This window comes from Amborella trichopoda, chromosome 10 (assembly GCF_054954075.1).
Source record: "Amborella trichopoda isolate Santa Cruz 75 chromosome 10, AtrichopodaSantaCruz75HAP2 v2.0, whole genome shotgun sequence".
Lineage (NCBI taxonomy): Eukaryota > Viridiplantae > Streptophyta > Magnoliopsida > Amborellales > Amborellaceae > Amborella > Amborella trichopoda.
In genome coordinates, this window is record NC_142345.1 from 17040987 (window position 1) to 17060329 (window position 19343).

At 37.6% G+C, this 19343-nt stretch overlaps 1 protein-coding gene across 6 annotated transcripts in view; it reads left to right on the forward strand.

The window, feature by feature from the left end:
* The window catches only part of CCB4 (cofactor assembly of complex C), a 67389-nt gene that overhangs the window by 24792 nt on the left and 23254 nt on the right, over positions 1-19343 (forward strand). For 3 of the 6 annotated variants that reach the window (XM_020670167.2, XM_006849017.4, XM_020670168.2), the window contains exon 7: positions 10542-10625. The exons of 1 other annotated variant lie outside the window; for it this stretch is intronic. In XM_020670167.2, coding sequence (XP_020525826.2) covers positions 10542-10625 — 84 coding nt within the window. Of the gene's footprint in view, positions 1-10541; positions 10626-10768; positions 10843-19343 lie in introns of all 6 variants that reach the window. 2 more of the 6 variants (XR_002281748.2, XR_002281749.2) reach the window with 1 other exon arrangement.

Sequence of the window (19343 nt, forward strand, 5' to 3'; positions counted from 1 at the left end):
GCATTTGATGTTCATTTGAGTACACCATATCATTGGCCCTTGATACTAGAGAGTCTCTTATGAAACTACTCTTGTTTTCTCAAGTTTATTTGCTCACTTTTTTCATCACCTAAGGTTCATCTTTCTCATTTTAAAGTTATTCAAGTGCTTTTCAAGTGTGCATAAGCTTCCCACTTCATAAGTGAGATCAACATTTGTATTTTATTGCCATTAGTGCTATCATCCATGGGACAAAATTAAGTCCCTATAAGGTCCAATTATGTGCGTCGGGCGCATAGGATTCGACCATTGGCTTCCCCACATTACTTTGCACGTATTTATGTTTCTTTGAGTTTATTATTGTTTCATGTCATCAAAAGTTGATTATATAAAGTTTAGAGTTGGTTTATGCAGAAGAAAAAAGTGTATGTGCAGTCTAAGTGCAAGTGTATGTGCTAAGTGGTGTAGTTTGCTTCTATATGACTAATGTATTCGTTTTTATGACTTGGGGAGTCCATGGAGTTGTAACTCTTTCATTTAAGAGATATTTGGGTCTTTATAAGTTCAAAATTGTTGCTATAATAGTAAGATATGTGAAAGTGTTGATTGTAAAAATGTTAAAGTTGAGTGCCTAGTACAAGTGTTGTATAAAGAGCATCCTAGATTCTATATCACCTTTAGGCAGAGAGACGCTCAAGGTGGTTTGGCTAAGGGACTATGTGACCCCTATATGCAGTTGGCTGGCCTGAGGGAACAAGGGTGAAAATCCTCATCATTACTATTGCACGACATGGATATTAGATAACTGCCCTGAGAAGCAACCTTTGTGGTATTTGTGTACACAGGCGGAAGAGATGACCCCCATGCACCATTGCGATAGTGTGTGAAGGTCTATATGACTTTAGCTTGTCCCTTAGGGGGGATCTCTAATCCATACACTACAATCATGCTCTCTTAATCTATTGGATGTCTTTGATAGACCAATCATGAACCCCTGCGAGGGGTTGTGGGCCACAAAAATTATTGGGTCAGTTTGAGACAATGAATGTGGGACACAATTGCTACAATAGATGGAGTGCCTCAGTGTATTCACATTATCTTTAACCCATTGGATTCCATTCCCATCAAATGTTACTTAAATATGTGTTATTTGAATTTTAGAATATTAAAATAAACTTTTAATATGCCCTTTATATTTCACTTTATCAAATGGAAATTTTTCAGATAGCTAAAATTTGATTTTTTCAGTTTTATAAATACAGAAGCAAATTAAAAGTAGGGAAAATATCTCCTTATCCCCTATATTTGACTTCTATATCTCATGAGACCTAAGGATTGAAAGTATTACTTGTAAGCAAAAGGTCTTTATCTTTTCTATCTTACAACCCTTTGGATCCCTTTGACCATGAATTTTTGACCCAAAGAAACACTAAAATGACACCCTTTCCAAATTTTTTCTTTTCCGTTAACATTAATCTCTTGAAGCACCCTCTCTTTCTCAAATCCCATCTCTCTCTTTCAAAACTCTATCTCTCTCTCTCTAAAACCCAAAGTTGCAGAGAAGTTCCCAACTCTACATCGTGTCTCTCTCTCTCTAAAAATTATCTAGCCCCTTTTGCATCCCAATAAACTCTCTAAAAATACCCAGGGATCTGAAGCTCTATTTTTTCCACTCAGCCGCTCTTTGTTTTCAGCCACCAAAGCTCTCTCTTGCATACCTTGGTGGCTGGAAATGAAGAGCGGTTGAGCGAGAAAATCAATGGCTATTTTTAGAGAGTTTGTGGTATATTAGGGTGCAAAAGGGGCTAGATAATTTTTAAAGAGAGAAAGAGAGGAGAGATGATACAGAGAGACGAACTTCTATGCAACTTTGGGTATTAGAGAGAGAGATGGAGTTTTAAGAGAGAGAGATGGTGATTTGAAAGAGAGAGGGTGCTTCAAGAGATTAACGTTAATGGAAAAGAAAAAACTTGGAGAGGGTGTCATTTTAGTGTTTTTTTGGGTCAAAAGTTCATGGTCAAAGGGATTCAGGGGGTTGTAAGATAGAAAAGATGGAGACCTTTTGCTTACAAATAATGTTTTCAATCGTTGGGTCTCATGAGATATAGAAGTCAAAAATAGGAGATAAGGAGATATTTTCTCTTAAAAATTCTAAACGAATTTTAAAAACCCTTTTATGCTTTTTAAAATTCATTAGAGAGTATGCGGGAGCCATTTAATATACAGCCCCACCACATAAGAGCCCAAGTTGGTGGGGTTTGGGGCCCACTTGTGTCCCAGATGGGTGGCAGGCCCCACCTCCCCATTTGTTTTCCCTCAATCTATGTAGTCTTACTTGTTGTGCAAGTCTTTTAAGATAATAGACTAAATATTATGGAAATATTAGATTGAGAAATAGATTGGGCTGATTCACCGGTTCAAAAAAGGATTTCTCTCAATAGATTGGATGATCTTTATAAATTTTGGAAAGTTATTCTCATTGATTGAAATGATGTGACACATTGACCAATTTTCCATAAATGAGATATTTGATGGGAATGGGTTAAGGAAACTGAGGGATATGATTCTAGCACATTCCTTTTAATTATGATGATTGATTTAAAGAATGCATGGCTAAGATCTCGCCTCACAGGTCACCTTTGATCTATAGTCGAGATTTAATCTCCATAATGATGGTAAACCCTAGACCTCAAACCCTAATTTTGTAATATAAATACCCCTTATGGGGATGCCTTCTATACTCTTGGTATTGACCTCTCTCTCTCAACCCTAGGGGTGCACTTCTCTCTCCACATTCTCTCTCTCTCTACAGTTAGACTTAAGGGGTGCCGTGGCTTAAGTGTGGCAAAAAAGGGTGGCACATTCCAAGGTGGTAAGGAGCTTGTTTTGGTAAGTGCCCCGTCTCTTACAAGAAAAATATTAGTCATGCCACCATAATAAAAGTGGGGTTTTCCTAGGCTTCCTAAATTATCAAACAAAGTTGATGACCTAGATTCTGTGCGCCATTGGTGGATGAGATCTGGTGTGGGGTGTAATAAGTTCTTGGGGGTAACCCTTGACAAGGTAATATGTTTTTTTATGGTTCCAAGTTTCCTGATTCAATCTTCTACATTATAACTTCATTATAACTTAATATATATATATATATATATATATATATATATATATATATATATATATATATATATATATATATATATATATATATATATATATATATATATAGGGAGTGGATTTTGTACGCCCTCTCGCTGACCGCTACAGTAAACGTCAATGGTTCAGATTGAATCTGGACCGATCTGACAGTCACTACCTGATTTCGTGTTTAAATTTTAATTATTTTTCTATAAATCTAAATCATTTGAAATTTTAGGCGTGTGTTCTTCTCATCAAAGTGCATTTAATAATAAAAAAAAAAATCTCTGAAAACAAATTCACTAAAATACTCCCGAAACATTTTGGGGGTATTTTGGTCCATTTATTTGAGGGAGAGATATCCAAGACACGTGTCCCTGAAAACGAAAAAATTTACTATAGCCACCATCGACAAAATCTACTTTTCACTATAGCCACCATCGACATGATCTACTTTTTACTGTAGCCTCCACCGACAGAAAGTACTTTTCATTGTAGCAGAAAAGTATCTTTGAATAGGCTGTCGGTGCGGATTTCAAACGATTTTTCAAATCAGCCTAACTTTGCTGGCTATAAAAGGAGGAAGGCCTCCTTCATTTGAGCATCGGAGTTTTTAGCCTTAGTGTTGAGTTTTTTCTGCCTCTCTCTCTGTTTGTATATCTTGTGGTGTATCCAACCATCCAACTTCTTTTCTGAGTCTATAAATTTGTGAGAGTTTGACGAGTGCTTGAGTATTGTGTGATTCCATTTAAAAAGAAGATATTCCCAAGAAGTTGAGGTTGTCTTCAGGCTTCTGTATTTATGTAAGTTCTATGCTTTTTCTTGTCTTCTGTATTAGTTATTCTATGTTTAGTTTTGTTTCTTACTTATATTAATTCATTCTGTTAATATCCAACTTTGTTTCTTTTGATTTCGCTTATGGTATCAGAGCCAAGTTACTTTACAGTGGTGAACTGTACTATTAGTAGTATTATTAGTTATTCTCTGTATACGCTAGGCGAATTATCAGCCGAAATATGTGTTGAGGGTCTGGCCTTATGTACAGACCTAAAACTTCTAAGACAATTAGAAAAACAGAGAATAACGGGGAGAAAGGAGTTTGGAAATTTCTGTGAACTGTTTGGTTATAACACCTTACCCCCTTCAAAGCCCTTTCACAAACAAAAGCATAAACATTTCAGAAAACAAAAACTTAAACAATCTTCAAAGAAAAGATAAAAATTTTCAAAAAAATTCTTACAAAACATACCAATCTTTAAAGATAAGGGAAAAAGAAAAATTCAAGTTTGTTATAATTGTGGTCAAGTAGGCCATTACAAAAATAAATGTAGAGTTAAAAAGAAGATTAACTCTCTAGAAATAGAAGAAAATATCAAAACCCAATTATTTGAAATACTTCAAATAAAAGATGAAACATCTGATTCTTCTGATTCAGAAGATGAAATGGTGATTGGAGCAATTAATGATGAAGATATAATTATCAGTAGTTCTGATTCAGACTCTGATAATGAAAAAGATCAAGAAGAAGAGAATTGCCAACGTAATTTTTATAAGGCAATTATTGACATGAATGGGTTAAGTATCAATACTCTTACGAAAGAAGAAAGTCTGATTATAGACCTTATTGACAAAATATCAGATCTAGAGGCTAAAAGAGAAGCCTTAGTTCAATATATCAACATGTCTAAAACTCCATCTGAAAAACAAGATCTTCTCTTGTTCCAACAAAAGAAGATTATAGTTTTCATGGTATCTTTAAAAGAGTGCAAGACAAAACCCAGGTAGATAGAGACCCGTCAACCTCTGAATTAAAATACGAAATCAATGAGGTAAGAAATGAGTTAATAACTCTAAAAAGAAGGGTTCAAATCTTAGAGTTAACCCAAAAACCTCTTAAAGAAGAAACTGAAGAAGAGAACATAGGATCAGAATTTGATAATTTACTAACTGAATGTAATATCCCTTTACCACCCGAGGTTGAAGATACCCGTTCTAAAACTAAAGAGGAATCCGAAAATTCTAAAGCTAATATGAATGTGTTAGAAAAGGTCCAGGATTGCAAGTTTATAAACCTAGTAGACAAAATAATAACCCAACAATGGTTTATAAAATTGTAGTTCAAAAGAAATACAATTTCAAACTATTGCTCTAATAGATTCAGGAGTTGACCTAAATTGCATTAATGAAGGGTTAGTTCCAACAAAATACTTTAGTAAAACTACCGAAGTACTAAACACTGCCGATGGTAGTAAAATAAATGCTTATTAATTACAAACTGTCAGATGCTGCGGTATGTAATAATGGTGCTTGTTTCAGGTTCCCCTTTATCATGGTAAAAGGTTTTAAGTCAACCTGTCATTTTAGGAACCCCCTTCTTAAATATGCTCTATCCAATTAAAATTGATGATACAGGAATAGAGGCTAATATTGAAGGACATAAGGTTAAATTTACCTTTATTGATAAGCCTAGAAGTCATGAGATTAATAACATCAAGAATAAGATATCCTCTAAAGAAAAATTTATTTATCATCTAAAAGAGGAAATAAAATATAAAAATATGGAAGAAAAATTGCTACTTCTCGAGATACAAAATAAAATTAAATCTCTAAAAAGAGATATTGAAAAGAATATATGTGCTGATATCCCTAATGCTTTTTGGGATAGAAAACAACATATTGTTGAACTTCCTTACGAACCAGATTTTTGAGAGGGAAAATTCGTACAAAAGCAAGGCCTATTCAAATGAACAATAGGCTACTTGAAATCTGTAAAAAGCAAATAAAAGAATTACTAGAAAAAAAGCTCATCAGAAAAAGTTCATCACCTTGGAGTTGCTAAGCCTTTTACGTTGAAAAGGCCTCTGAAATAGAAAGAGGGGCTCCTAAGTTGGTTATAAATTATAAGCCACTCAACAAAGTTTTACGATGGATTAGATATCCGATCTCAAACAAAAGAGACCTTCTGGATAGACTGGCTAACGCCTGTATTTTTTCAAAATTTGATCTTAAATCAGGTTATTGGCAAATCCAGATTGCTGAAAAAGACAAATATAAAACTGCTTGTAATGTCCCATTTGGACAATTTGAATGGAATGTCATGTCGTTTGGATTAAAAAATGCACCATCAGAATTTCAGAATATCATGAATGAAATTTTTAATCCATATACTAAATTTATGATTGTTTATATTGATGATGTACTTGTTTTCTCAGAATCAATTGATCAACATTGGAAACATAACATTCATAAAAGCAATAAAGAACGCTGGCTTAGTAGTTTCAGCCAAAAAGATACATTTATGCCAAACAAAAATAAGATTTCTATAACATAATATTTTTCAAGGAAGAATCATTCCCATTGATAGAGCAATAGAATTTGCATTTAAATTTTCAGATGTGATTACGGGAAAAACTGAATTGCAAAGATTCCGTGGATGTTTGAATTATATTTCTGACTTTTATAAATATCTGGCTCTGGATGCAAAACCTTTATTTCAAAGACTAAAAAAGCATCCTCCAGAATGGACTAATGAATATACTGAGGCGGTAAAAAGGATTGAAATAAAGGCTAAAGAATTGCCAAGTTTAGCCCTATCCAGTCCTACAGCGTATAAAATAGTAGAAACATACGCCTCAGAGTAGGGACTTGGTGCTATTTTAAACCAAAAAATGAATAATCAAGAGCAATTGGTCCGGTTTACTTCTAAAACCTGGAACCCGGTTCAACAAATTTATTCAACAGTGAAAAAGGAGATACTTGCTATTGTCCATGCAGTCACAAAGTTTCAGAGCGATCTGCTTAACCAATCATTTCTCATACAAACTAACTGTATAGCAGCCAAAGACATTCTTCAGAAAGATGTAAAAAATCTCGTTTCAAAACAAATTTTCGCAAGATGGCAAGGTATTCTCTCTGCTTTTGAATTCACTATAGGACATATTAATGGCAGTACTAATTATTTGCCTGACTTTTTAACACGAGAATTTTTGCAGGGAGGGCAGAAGGAATCAACAAAAGCAAAAGCAATCAATGGAAATAATCCCTAGCCTGGGGAAAACTGTGGCATCACCATCAACATCAAAAGCTTTAATAAGAAGGCAAATACAAGATATTGATATATGTCCCCTTCAAATACCAATAAGCACTCAACTTCTAGTACTAAAACCACATATTTGGAAACAACATATATTCCTTTGCTGATTATAGAAAATGATCACCAGTCGAAAAATCTGACTGAAATAGCTGCCTTATATCTCAGGCAACATATGCATCCTAATATGGGCGACAGATTCAGAGAATGGTATGAAACTATCCTTATGGAAACATGATTGGTATTTATAGTACACCATTACCAAAACAATAATACAGAAATAACAAACTCCAAATTCCAAATCAAAAAAGTTATTTCTTACAGAGAATGGGGACTAAATCCTTTAAAACCTAGGATCATCAATACGACAAGATTTAAAAATCGAATCTTATCATTAATTCGAATATATAAAAGCTTGGGATGAAGTCTTTTCATACCAGAATACAAAAAATTCGCATAGTCGGTATATTCAGTTTAAAATAACTGAGCCAAATGAATTCCCAAATTGGTTTAAAAATTGGTTCTCTATATGGGGATCATCAAGCAAAATTCTCCCAACAGAACTACAAATTTCACAAAGAAAATTCTCTGATTATAATACTCGAAGTCTTAAAAGAGACTATCATATATATTTTATGACCGTATATCAAGTCCTGTGGATTTTAAAATGGGATTATCAAATCTCAGAAGATGATATGGACAGGTGGGATTATATTCCCGAATTGAGAAGACAAATACATATCAAATGGTGGGATAGTTATAAAAATAAATCCTTAAATCCAGATAAAATAAAAATGAAACTTATACCTTCAGTTTCACCTCAAAAACAAAAAATGGAAATATCAGAATATGTTGCAATATTACATCAACAAAACCCCAAACTATCCAAAGAAGAGCTTAAAACAAAGCTCTGAAATGCAATAGAAGATTATGTGGAAAAAATGTCCACTTCTACTTAGAGTGACGAACAAGAAGACTACAGCTCAATGAACGGTGATGACTGTGCAGGTATTGAACTTTCTTCAAAATAAAGAAAATTCATAGGGGGACCAGAACGACTCCACCCATATCTAGAACACGTGTCCCTGAAAACGACAAAATTTACTATAGCCACCACCGACAGAATCTACTTTTCACTGTAGCCACCACCGATAGAAACTACTTTTCACTGTAGCAGAAAAGTATCTTTGAAAAAGGCTGTCGGTGCGGATTTCAAACGATTTTTCAAATCCGCCTAACTTTGCTGGCTATAAAAGGAGGAAGGCCTCCTTCATGTGAGCATCGGAGTTTTTAGCCTTAGTGTTGAGTTTTCTCTCCCTCTCTCTCTATTTGTATATCTGGTGGTGTATCCAACCATCCAGCTTCTTTTCTGAGTCTGTAAATTTGTGAGAGTTTGATGAGTGCTTGAGTATTGTGTGATTCCGTTTAAAAAGAAGATATTCCCAAGAAGTTGAGGTTGTCTTCAGGCTTCTGTATCTATGTAAGTTTTATGCTTCGTCTTGTCTTCTGTATTATTGTCTTGTCTTCTGTATTAGTTATTCTATGTTTAGTTTTGTTTCTTACTTATATTAATTCATTCTTTTAGTATCCAGCTTAGTTTCTTTTGCGAAATGAACAGTGATTTCGTCGACCTTCATCACCATCCAAACTTCATCGCACGATCACGATTGTCCGGTAGTGTTTCAATTTTAATTTTTTTTTATAAATCAGAATGATCTGAAATTTGGAGTGTATTGTCATAAAAAATAGGCGAATCTACGAAAAATATCAAAAAACTAGTTTACATGAAATAAATTGACCAAAATACCCCCAAAAAGTTTCAGGGGCATTTTGTTCAATTTGTGATTTGCGAATTATTATTTTTATATTTTTATTAGATGCACCTCACTAAGATGTACACACCTCTAAATTTCAGATCATTCTGATTTGTAGAAAAAAATGAAAAATGAAGCACTACCGAACAATCGTGACCGTGTGATGAACTTTGGACGGTGATGAGGGTAGGCGAAATCACTGATCATTTTGGTCTATAGGCGTTGGGAAAACTTTTCCTATATATATATATATATATATATAGAGAGAGAGAGAGAGAGAGAGAGAGAGAGAGAGAGAGAGAGAGAGAGAGTTTTATTTTGAATTAAAGTTGTAGTTTTTGACACCTTTAAGTGTTCTAGCTGGTATGAATAAAAGAAAGTAAGAAAATTTTTAATTATATATATTTGGCTAGATCACATTGTCCACCTTTCAACTATTTGGTTTTTCACCTTTTTTTATCAATCAAGTTCTATATTAACTTCAAGATCGTTTGAGGGGTTGGAAACTTGACTCAAGAGCTCAAGGAGAGAGAGCTTGTTAGAGAGAGGAAACCCTAACTTGAGCTTTGGTTTTCTAACCTAGACAGAGAAAATCCAACCCCAATCAATCCGGAATGTAGCCTTAGCAAGCAAAGCTTCAACCTAGCCCAAAGCCCTTGCGAAAGAAGAGCTAACCCCATTACATAAGGGTACTTGGTTTGTGGAGACCATGCCACACTCCTCAAGACTACTCCCAATGCCACACTCCTCCTCAAGACTAATATCCTTGAACACATCAAAGGGCAGACTCATATTCCTTTGGGGGATCTACTGTGTTTCTTTATGTTCTCACCACAAGTCACCTTCCAAAGTGCGCAGGGGCCTCTCGCTAGTAACATAGAAGCAGGAGGTTTGAGGAGGGGGTGTACCATAACCTGGCCTGAGGAGCTCAAGAACCCATTTGTAAGAAATATATAAGAAATTTCTTTTGATATATTTTGAGTTGTTGACTTGTTGTTCTTCTCATGTTGTGGATCGTCTTCCTTTGGTTTTTGGAGTCATGTATTCTTCAAAAATCATATACACACCACCGGAAAAGAATACACGAACACATTATTAAATAGGACTGTCAAATTGCTGGTTCATGCATAAACAAGGTCAAATTTTTGGTACTAGTAATTGTTTTTAGTTGATTCTTTGCACAATAATTTCTCAACATGTTCTTTATGGGTCCTTGGGGTAATTTGTGCATGTGATAGTTATGCACATCTAGTATTTGGGACTTGTTACTGCATATTTGTTAACTGATCACATGGAAGTGGCTTCTTGCAGTCCATCCATGGAGTTAGGTCTTATATCTTCAAATTCCACTAGTTCGATCATAATTATCAAATTTTATTTGTATGTTGTTGAATTTGTGCATTTCGTTCTTATTTGTTGAACTTGTTCATAGCTTTTCATACCAAGTAGAAATCATTATTTTGTCTGCCCTATTGGTTGTTTTCTACATAGTTTGAGGTTTAATACATGACTTCCTCTGCCAGTCAGTCATATTGCAGCCGCTTGGAAAAGATGGAATGATGATTGTAGGGGGAGACAAAATTAGGGGTTTTACTGTTGACAATCAGGTATGTTTTCAAACTGGCGAGCTTTCCTAAGTTGTGTATGTTATAAATAATTTTATCTGGCAAAGACTAGGGAAGACAATCAACTTCTGCAATTTAGAGGTTTTTAGTGGTCTTATGTAAGAAGCAAATTTTATGATTTGCAGTAGTAAGCAGTCTCTCAGACCTGGTCACTACGACCCCCTTTTTAAGGAGGCACCCTTTCTCCCGAAGTTACAGGGTATTCTTTCGATTTCCTTAAGGAGAGCTGTCTTGTACAACTTTTCGTTGATACTAGGCTAACTTGATTTTGATGGTACTTAAAATGTGTTTTGAACAATTTAATTTTAAGTTTCTTATTTTGGTGGAAAACATTCTGGATTTTTGAATTCCATTCTTTCATTAATAGCCAGCATCTGTTATTCCATTCTTTCAATAATTCTGTTATTATATATATATATATATATATATATATATATATATATATATATTGAGATGGATTTCAAGACTTAAATTTTAAGGACATGTAGTCTCTATCATGGAGATCATGAATATGAAAAAATAAATAAATTTCAAAAACTAGAAATAATAATTCTAGTAAGAAAACATTTGGACCGTTAGTTTTCATTGTTTTTAGATGGAACACCTACTAGCATCCATCTTTAAAATTGATGCTTTACACTTTCTGGACCACATATGTAGAAATGCAGCCCAGCCTGCATGAAACAATTTTCTATATATAATATATATGGGAAATGCTAGCGTAGGCCAGTGGGCCTACAACTACATATGAGCCCAACGGCTCAGATTCAATTTGGGCCAATTTGACGGACACTACCTCATTTCATATTTTAATTTTAATTTTATTTATTTTTCTACGAATTCAAATCATGTGAAATTTTAGGCGTCTATTCTTCTCATCAGGGCGCACTTAATAAAATTATTAAAAAAATAGTTCTCAAGAAATAAATTGACCAAAATATCCTTGAAAGGTTTAAGGGGTATTTTGGTCAATTTTGTTCTCACAAATAATTTTTTATATTTTTATTCGATTCTCCTATTTTTAACGAATACATACCCAAAATTTCAAGTGATTTGGATTTATAGAAAAATATTAAAATTCAAATACGAAATGCAATCGTGATCATTTGATCAGCTCAGATTCAATCTTGGTCGTGGGACTCATATGTAGCTGTAGGCCCATTGGCCTACGCTAGCATTTCCCATATATATAGGAAAACACTACGCAATGCCTATAGGCAAAAATAAATAGTGATTTTGCCTATGTTCATCACTGTCCAAAGTTCATGCCATGGTCATAGTTGTCCAACAGTGTTTCAATTTTCATTTTTTTCTGCAAATAGAAATGATCTGAAATTTGGAGCTTGTGTTCTTCATAAACAGGAGAATCTAATAAAAAAAAAATCGTAAAATATAAATTGATCAAAATACCCCTGAAAAATTACAAGGGTATTTTGGTCAATTTATATTTTACGAAATATTTTTTTATATTTTTATTAGGTGTACCTCACTAAGATGTATGCACGTTCCAAATTTCAAATTATTTCAATTTATAAAAAAAAAATGAAAAATGAAACACTACCGGACAATCGTGACCGTATGATGAAATTTGGATGGTGATGAGCATTGTCGAAATCACTGTTCATTTTCGCCGATAGGTGTTGGAAAGGCTTTTGTATATATATATATATATATATATATATATATAATATAATATAAGAGTTATGTTAGGGTCTCATTGTTATACGTCATTTTTGACATACATCTCTAGTGCAAATAAGGAGAGACCCAGTGATGACCTGGTTCTGCCGATATCCAATGCCCCACCTGACCAGGGAAACACTGCAAAACAAGCGTAAGACTGAGCAACCTCTGAAAAAGTACTGGAACGGCTTCAAAGGGCATGAAAAGGGTTGTTTGGGATGCTCGAAGGATGCTCACAAAGTTTCGTCACATTTTGATAAGTTTTGATATGATCAGAACGAAACTCGGTTATCAAATCCAGCTGCTATAATGCTGAAAAGGGACCTTATAACTACAGCCCCATTTTAGGAGTTTCAAAAAAGTACCAGACCACTGCTATTAAATCCAGAACATCAAAAAACCCCCAGGGACGAAAGTTGGGCTCAATCAGACCTTTTAGGACCATTCTGGGCCCAAAATGCCATAAACGAGTAGGTTTCACACTATTGCGATGTAGCCTCGGTAAAACAGTTGCCATTTTTGGAAACTGCATTTTTGTCCCTCGGGATGATTTTCAAGTGCTCATAGCTCGTTCGTTTGGAATCGGACAAACTCAAATTCGAACACAAGCTAGGTCTCGACGACCTGGTCATTTTGACTTATGGCACGCATCATGGTGTGGCCCGAGATGAGGGATTTTCCAGAGAGAAGATGAGCCCGAAACCATAAAAATCAGAGTTTTGAAAGAAGACATCCCATACTTCGCGAAGCAATAACTCGAGATCCGTAAGTCAGATTGGCACGAAATCGAGTCCGTTGTGACGACATCGCAAAGGGCTACAAGTTTGCTATAAATTTTACATTCAGTTAAAGGCCGGGTGGCACGAATTTCAAGGTTGACGAGGGCATGAGTTTTCTGGTCAACGGAATCCCATTTTCTAACGACTTCCCAATTTGGGGATATACTCAAACAAAAACCAGGACGAAATTTGGTGCGAAATGATTGTGACAACGTCCCTTTTAATTTGTGATAAAAATGAGGATTTGGAATATCGTGGATCGCACCGGATCGGTTGTCAAAGTTTGTGGACTTGGCCGGATTTTTGCCCCTTTATGAAAAATCCGTTTCAAGACGATCAAAGGACATCAAAATGTTCAGAATGAATCGTGCATCAATTCTACAATGTTGGATTGTCCGAATCATCGTCGTAAGCGTCTGGAAAAGCTCCCGAAGTTTAGCAATGGCAAGAGGTCCCTCATGGAGGGATGGTTTTGTCATTACTTAAAAGAACTAAGGGGTATGTTGGTAATTTGGTCTAAAGACGGGATTTTACTTTAATTCTATTAAATTATAATTTTCTACAATTTGGCTTAGTTTTGACCATACCACCCTTGTTTTATGATCACTCTATATAAGTGAGCTTAAGTCATTTGTAAACCTAAGTTGGGAAGCGCAATAAAAATTGGGTTTTGCCCCTTCAGGCTTTGGATTTGTGCATAGCTTCCAACTTCAATATAGAGGAGAGAGAGAACTTATGTGGAGAGAGAAATTACCCCTAGTCTATACACTCTAGCCTACACGTCACACCATACACCCCAGCGTACACCCTACACCATATACCCTAGCCTACTTCACAGATCGTGGGCCTCAGTCTTGACCCAAGCCTAACTCTTCTTTCTCATGTGCATGCAAAGGGGCTCATAGGTGTGCACTTAGGCTGGAACACACCTCAAGTCCATTCTCTCTCCTCTCTCCCACTTCCTCTTCTCTCTCTCTTCTCCCTTTCTCTTTCTTCCCTATTTTCTCTTCGTGCCCGTGAGCTACCTATTTTTTCTCTGTGCTCGCGAGCTCCCTATTTTCTCTTCGTGTTCGTGAGCTTCCTTATTCTCTCTTTATGCCTGCGAACTTCCCTATTTTCTCTTCGTGCCCGCAAACTTCCTATTTTCTCTTCGTGCCCGCAACCTTCCTATTTTTTCTCCGTGCCTGTGACATTCCTATTTTCTCTCTGTGCCCGTGACCCTCCTATTTTCCCTCGGTGTCCACGCCTTGCAGCCCTTTATTTCTTTATCTCTTTCTAGTCATGCAATCCTTCTGTCTTAGTTGTTTATTTTCTTTCTCCTCCACACAATCACTCTCTCCTCTTAGTCATTCTCTCTCTCTTCATGCAACCATTCTCTCTCCTCTCACGTTTGTTCATTCCCTCTCTCTCTCTGCTATCTTGTTCGATCTTTCACCCTCATTATCCCATGTACCTCTCTTTCTTTCAACTACCTCTATCTTTTTCATTCCCCTCAACAAATCATCCTTATCTTTATTTCCCTCTCCTCCCCACACGTCCAAATCTCTCTCTTCCTTCAACGTCATTTTTTTCTCCTCTGTTTTCTCTCAAATCTTCTCTCTCCCTTTATTGCATGTACCTTTCTCTCCTCTCCCTCACGTATTTCTCTCTTTTCTACGTCGTGCACTTCTCTCTCCTCTTCTTCATGCCACTTTTCTCTCATTCTTTCTCTCAATCTTCTCTCTCCCTCTATTTCACGGACCTCTCCCTCTCAAATCTTTCTCTCCCTTACACTTCTATATCCTCCTCACTCACACTCACACTTACACTTACACAGACTCGCTCGCACTCTCTCACGTTCACTCTCACACACTCTCATCACACACACTTACATTCTCACTCACACATTCACTTCATTCACTCGCACAGTCACATCACACTCTCACTCGCACTCACTCGCACGCTCACTTCACTCTCTACCACACACTCCTTTATCCACTCTCTTACACACCCCTTTTACATACTTCCACTCGTACTTACCCATCCGAACCTACACTGTTTTGTGTACACTCTAATCTTCACAACCCCTCTATTGTTTTGTATTGGTAGCTTTTTCTATTCTTTATGTGTTCGACTTGGTGCTACACTTAGAGCTATTTTAAGGGTTTTAACTTTCGGACCAATGCTCTAACTTCCATTCTGTATAGTCGAGTTGAGTTGCGAGAGATATTGATACTTTTGCCCTCGCTCACTTGGATGGGGTCATCTTGAGTTAGCAATCCATAGAGTTCTGACTCTTTGATTGCTCTAATCGCTAAGTCTCGTCACACTCGAGTGGTAAAGAACTTCCATCACCCCTCTAACCCTTAGTTTAGACTCCAAATTTACTATATTACCAATATGAGGAGACTCCAAAAAAGTATACCCTCAAGGCCATTTTTAGTGTGAGGATCCAAGTGCTGTGCAGGAAAGCGAGTGTGTGTGAGTGAACGTGAGAGTGTGTGATGTGCGTGCAAGTGTGAGTGTGACTGTGTGAGTGAGAATGTGAGACTGTGTGAAGTGAGTGTGTGTGAGTGAACGTGAGAGTGTGTGATCTGTGTGCAAGTGTGAGTGTGACCGTGTGAGTGAGGAGGATGTAGATGTGTAAGGGATAAAGAAAGATTTGAGAGGGAGAGGTACATGCAATAGAGGGAGAGAGAAGATTGAAAGAGAAAGAGCTGGAGAAAAGTGGCGTGAAGAAGAGGTGAGAGAAGTGCGTGAGGGAGAAGAGAGAAATACATAAGGGAGAGGAGAGAGAGGTATGTGCAATAAAGGGAGAGAAGATTTGAGAGAGAAAAGAGGATAAAAAGGTGGCGTTGAAGGGAGAGAGATTTGGGCATGTGGAGAGGAGAGGGAAATATAGATAAGAATTTGTTGGGGGAATTGAAAGAGATAGAGGTGGTTGAGAGAAAGAGAGTTATGTGGGATACTGAGGGTGAGAGCGAATAAGATAGGAGAGAGAGAGGGAATGAACAAACGTGAGAGAAGAGAGAATGGTTGCGTGAGGAGAGAGAATGAATAATTAAGAGAGAGTGATTGTGTGAAGGAGAGAGAAATTAAACAACTGAGAGAATGCTTGCGTGAGGCGAGAGAGAGATAAAGAAATAAAAGGGCGCTAAGGGCAGGCACGGAGGGAAAATAGGAGAGTTGCGGGCATGGAGAGAAAATATGAAGGTCGTGGACATGGAGAGAAAATAGGGAGGTCGCGGGCACAGAGATAAAATAGGAAGGTTGCAGGCACAGAGAGAAAATAGGGAAGCTCGTGGGCACGGAGAGAAAATAGGAAAGCTCATGGGCACGGAGCGAAAATAGGGGGCTCGCGGGCATAGAGAGAAAATAGGAAGCTCATGGGCACGAAGAGAAAATAGGGAAGAGAGAGAAAGGGAGAAGAGAGAGAAAGGGAGTGGGAGAGAGGAGAGAGAATGGCCTTGGCATGTGTTCTAGCCTAGGTGCACACTCATGAGCCCCTTTGCATGCACATGAGAGAGAAGGGTTAGGCTTGGGTCAAGACTAAGGCCCATGATCTGTGTTGTAGGGTAGGGTGTATGGTGTAGTGTATAGGCTAAGGTGTATGGTGTAGCATGTTGGTTAGGGTGTATGGACCAACGGTAGTTTCTTACTTCACAAAAGTTTTCTCTCTCCTCTCTCTTGAAATTGGAAGTGCACAATCCAAGGCTTGAAGGCACAAAAACTTAGTTTTTATTACGCTTCTCAACTTAGGTTTACAAATGACTTAAGCTCACTTATATAGAGCAACTACAAAACGAGGGTGGCATGCTCAAAACTAAGTCAAATTATGGAAAATTACAATTTAATGGAATTAAAGTAAAATTCTTTTTTTAGACAAAATTACCAACTATCCCTTAATTCTTTTGAGTAAATGACAAAGCCATCCCTCCATGAGAGGCCTCTTGCTATTGCTAAACTTCGAGAGCTTTTTTGGACGCTTACGGCGGTGATTCGGTCGATCTATCGTCGTAGAATTGATGCTCAATTCGTTCTGAATATTTTGATGTCCTTTGGTCGTCTTGTATCAGATTTTTCATGAAGGCGCAAAAATTTGGCTAAGTCCATAAACTTCGTCCATCGATCCGGTGCGATCCACGATGTTTCAAGTCCTCATTTTGATAAAAAATTAAAGGGGACATTGTCACAATTGTTTTGCACCAATGTCATCCAATTTAGTTTCCGTTTGAGCATATCCTCAAATTGGGAAGTCGTCGGAAAATGGGATTAGGCCGACTTGAAAACTCTTGCCATCTTCAACCTTGAAATTCGTGCCATCCGGCCTTTAACTGAATGTAAAATCTATACCAAACTTGTAGCCCTTCGCAATGTGGTCGTAACGGATCTGATTTCGTGCCGATCCGACTTACGGATCTCGAGTTATTGCTTCGCGAAGTATGAGATATCTTATTTCAAAATTCTGATTTCCATGGTTTCGAGCTCTTCTCTCTAGAAAATCTCTCGTCTCCGGCCACACCATGATGTGTGCTTTATGTCAAAATGATCGGGTCGTTGAGACCTAGCTTGTGTCCGAATTTGAGCTTGTTTCAATTCCAAAAAAGTGAGCTATGAGCACTTGAAAATCATCTCGAGGGGTGAATACGTAATTTCCAAAAATGGCAACTGGTTCACCGAGGCCGCACCACAATAGTGTGAAACTTACCTGTTTATTGTAATTTTGGCCCAAAATAGTCCTGAAAGGTCCGATTGAGTCCAAATTTGGTCCCTGAGGGTTTTTTGACATTCCGGATCTAATGGTGGTGGATTGGGGCTGTTTTGAAACTCCGAAAATGGGGCTGTTTTGAAACTCCGAAAATGAGGCTGTAGTTATAGGGTCCTTTTTCAGCATGAAAGGAGCTGGATTTAAGAACGAGTTTCGTCTTGATCATATCAAAACTTATCGGAATGTGACGAAACTTTGTGAGCATCCTTCGGACATCCCAAACTAGCTTTTTTGGACCAAGGATGTAAGTACGTCAAAAATGACGTATAGCAACTTACCCGACGGATGTTGCGCTTCAAGAGAAGCGAGAAGTGCGACATTCGAAAAAATTGACTGTCGAAGTTCGTCTAAGACGTCTTTAGTGCCTCTTAACAAATATTTTTTTTCTTCTTGATCACCAGCATCAGCACAACCTTTGATGGGGAGATCATGCTGAGCTTCCTTCTGAAGGGGCGACCAAAGTGAACTCTAGCGATTGGGGATCTTCCTTCCGAGTGCTATTGGAATCCTTTTCTTTTCTAGGAGAGCATGCTAATAGGGTGCCTCGTGAAGGTCTTACCATTCCGTGTCAACAATGCCTTCTAATGGCCCAGCTAGCGAGTTCCCTTGGTGGGGCCTCGACCTAGTTGGTAGTGAAGCTTGGCTCTGGGGCCGACTAGTGGGTGCCCTTTGTTGGCGTTTGATCCCATTCTAGTTGTTGGGGAGTTTTGGCTCTGGGGCCGACTAGTGGTGCCCTTTGTGGGCGTTTGATCCCATTCTTGTTATTGGAGAAGTAATTTTGGCTTTGGGGCGAGCTAGTGGTTGCCTTTTGTGGGCGTTTGATCCCATTCTAGTTTGTTGGAGAAGGATTTTTGGCTCTGGGGCTGACTAGGGGGTGCCTTTTGTGGGCATTTGAGGGATTGAGAGCGGAGGCAATCTCTGTGTTGTTGGAATTTGATTTTGGTTCTAAGGCCGACTAGTTGGTGGCCTTGGTGGGCGTTTGGTCCCAATCTAGTTGGTGGTGAAGGGCTGATCTCGATTTTACTCAGTGCCTTGCGATTTTCTTGCTTGTAATTGGCTAAGGTCTTCTACTTTTCGGGTTTTCACCTAAACTTAATAAAAGTGGTGCAATAAAAATGGTTTTCACCCACTCCTTTTCATTGAGGCTCTTTTACCCATGACTTTTGAGGTCACGTCCACCTTTTGTTTTTTCATTTTTACTCATGGCACCCTTGCGGGTTTTCACCATGACCGGTTCTCTTATTTTTAGGACACTCTTATTCATGGCTTCATGGTCATGCCCACTTGTCATTTTTACTCATGCCACCCTCGCGGGTTTTCACCATGCCTGATTTTTTTTTTTCTCGATCACCAGCATCTGTGCAGTCCTTGAGGGGGAGATCATGCTAAACTTCCTTCAGAAGGGGATCTTGCTTAAGGGCTTTCTTCCCAATCCTATTGGAATCCTTTTCTTTTTTGGGAAAGCGCATTGATAGGCTGCCTCGTGAAGGG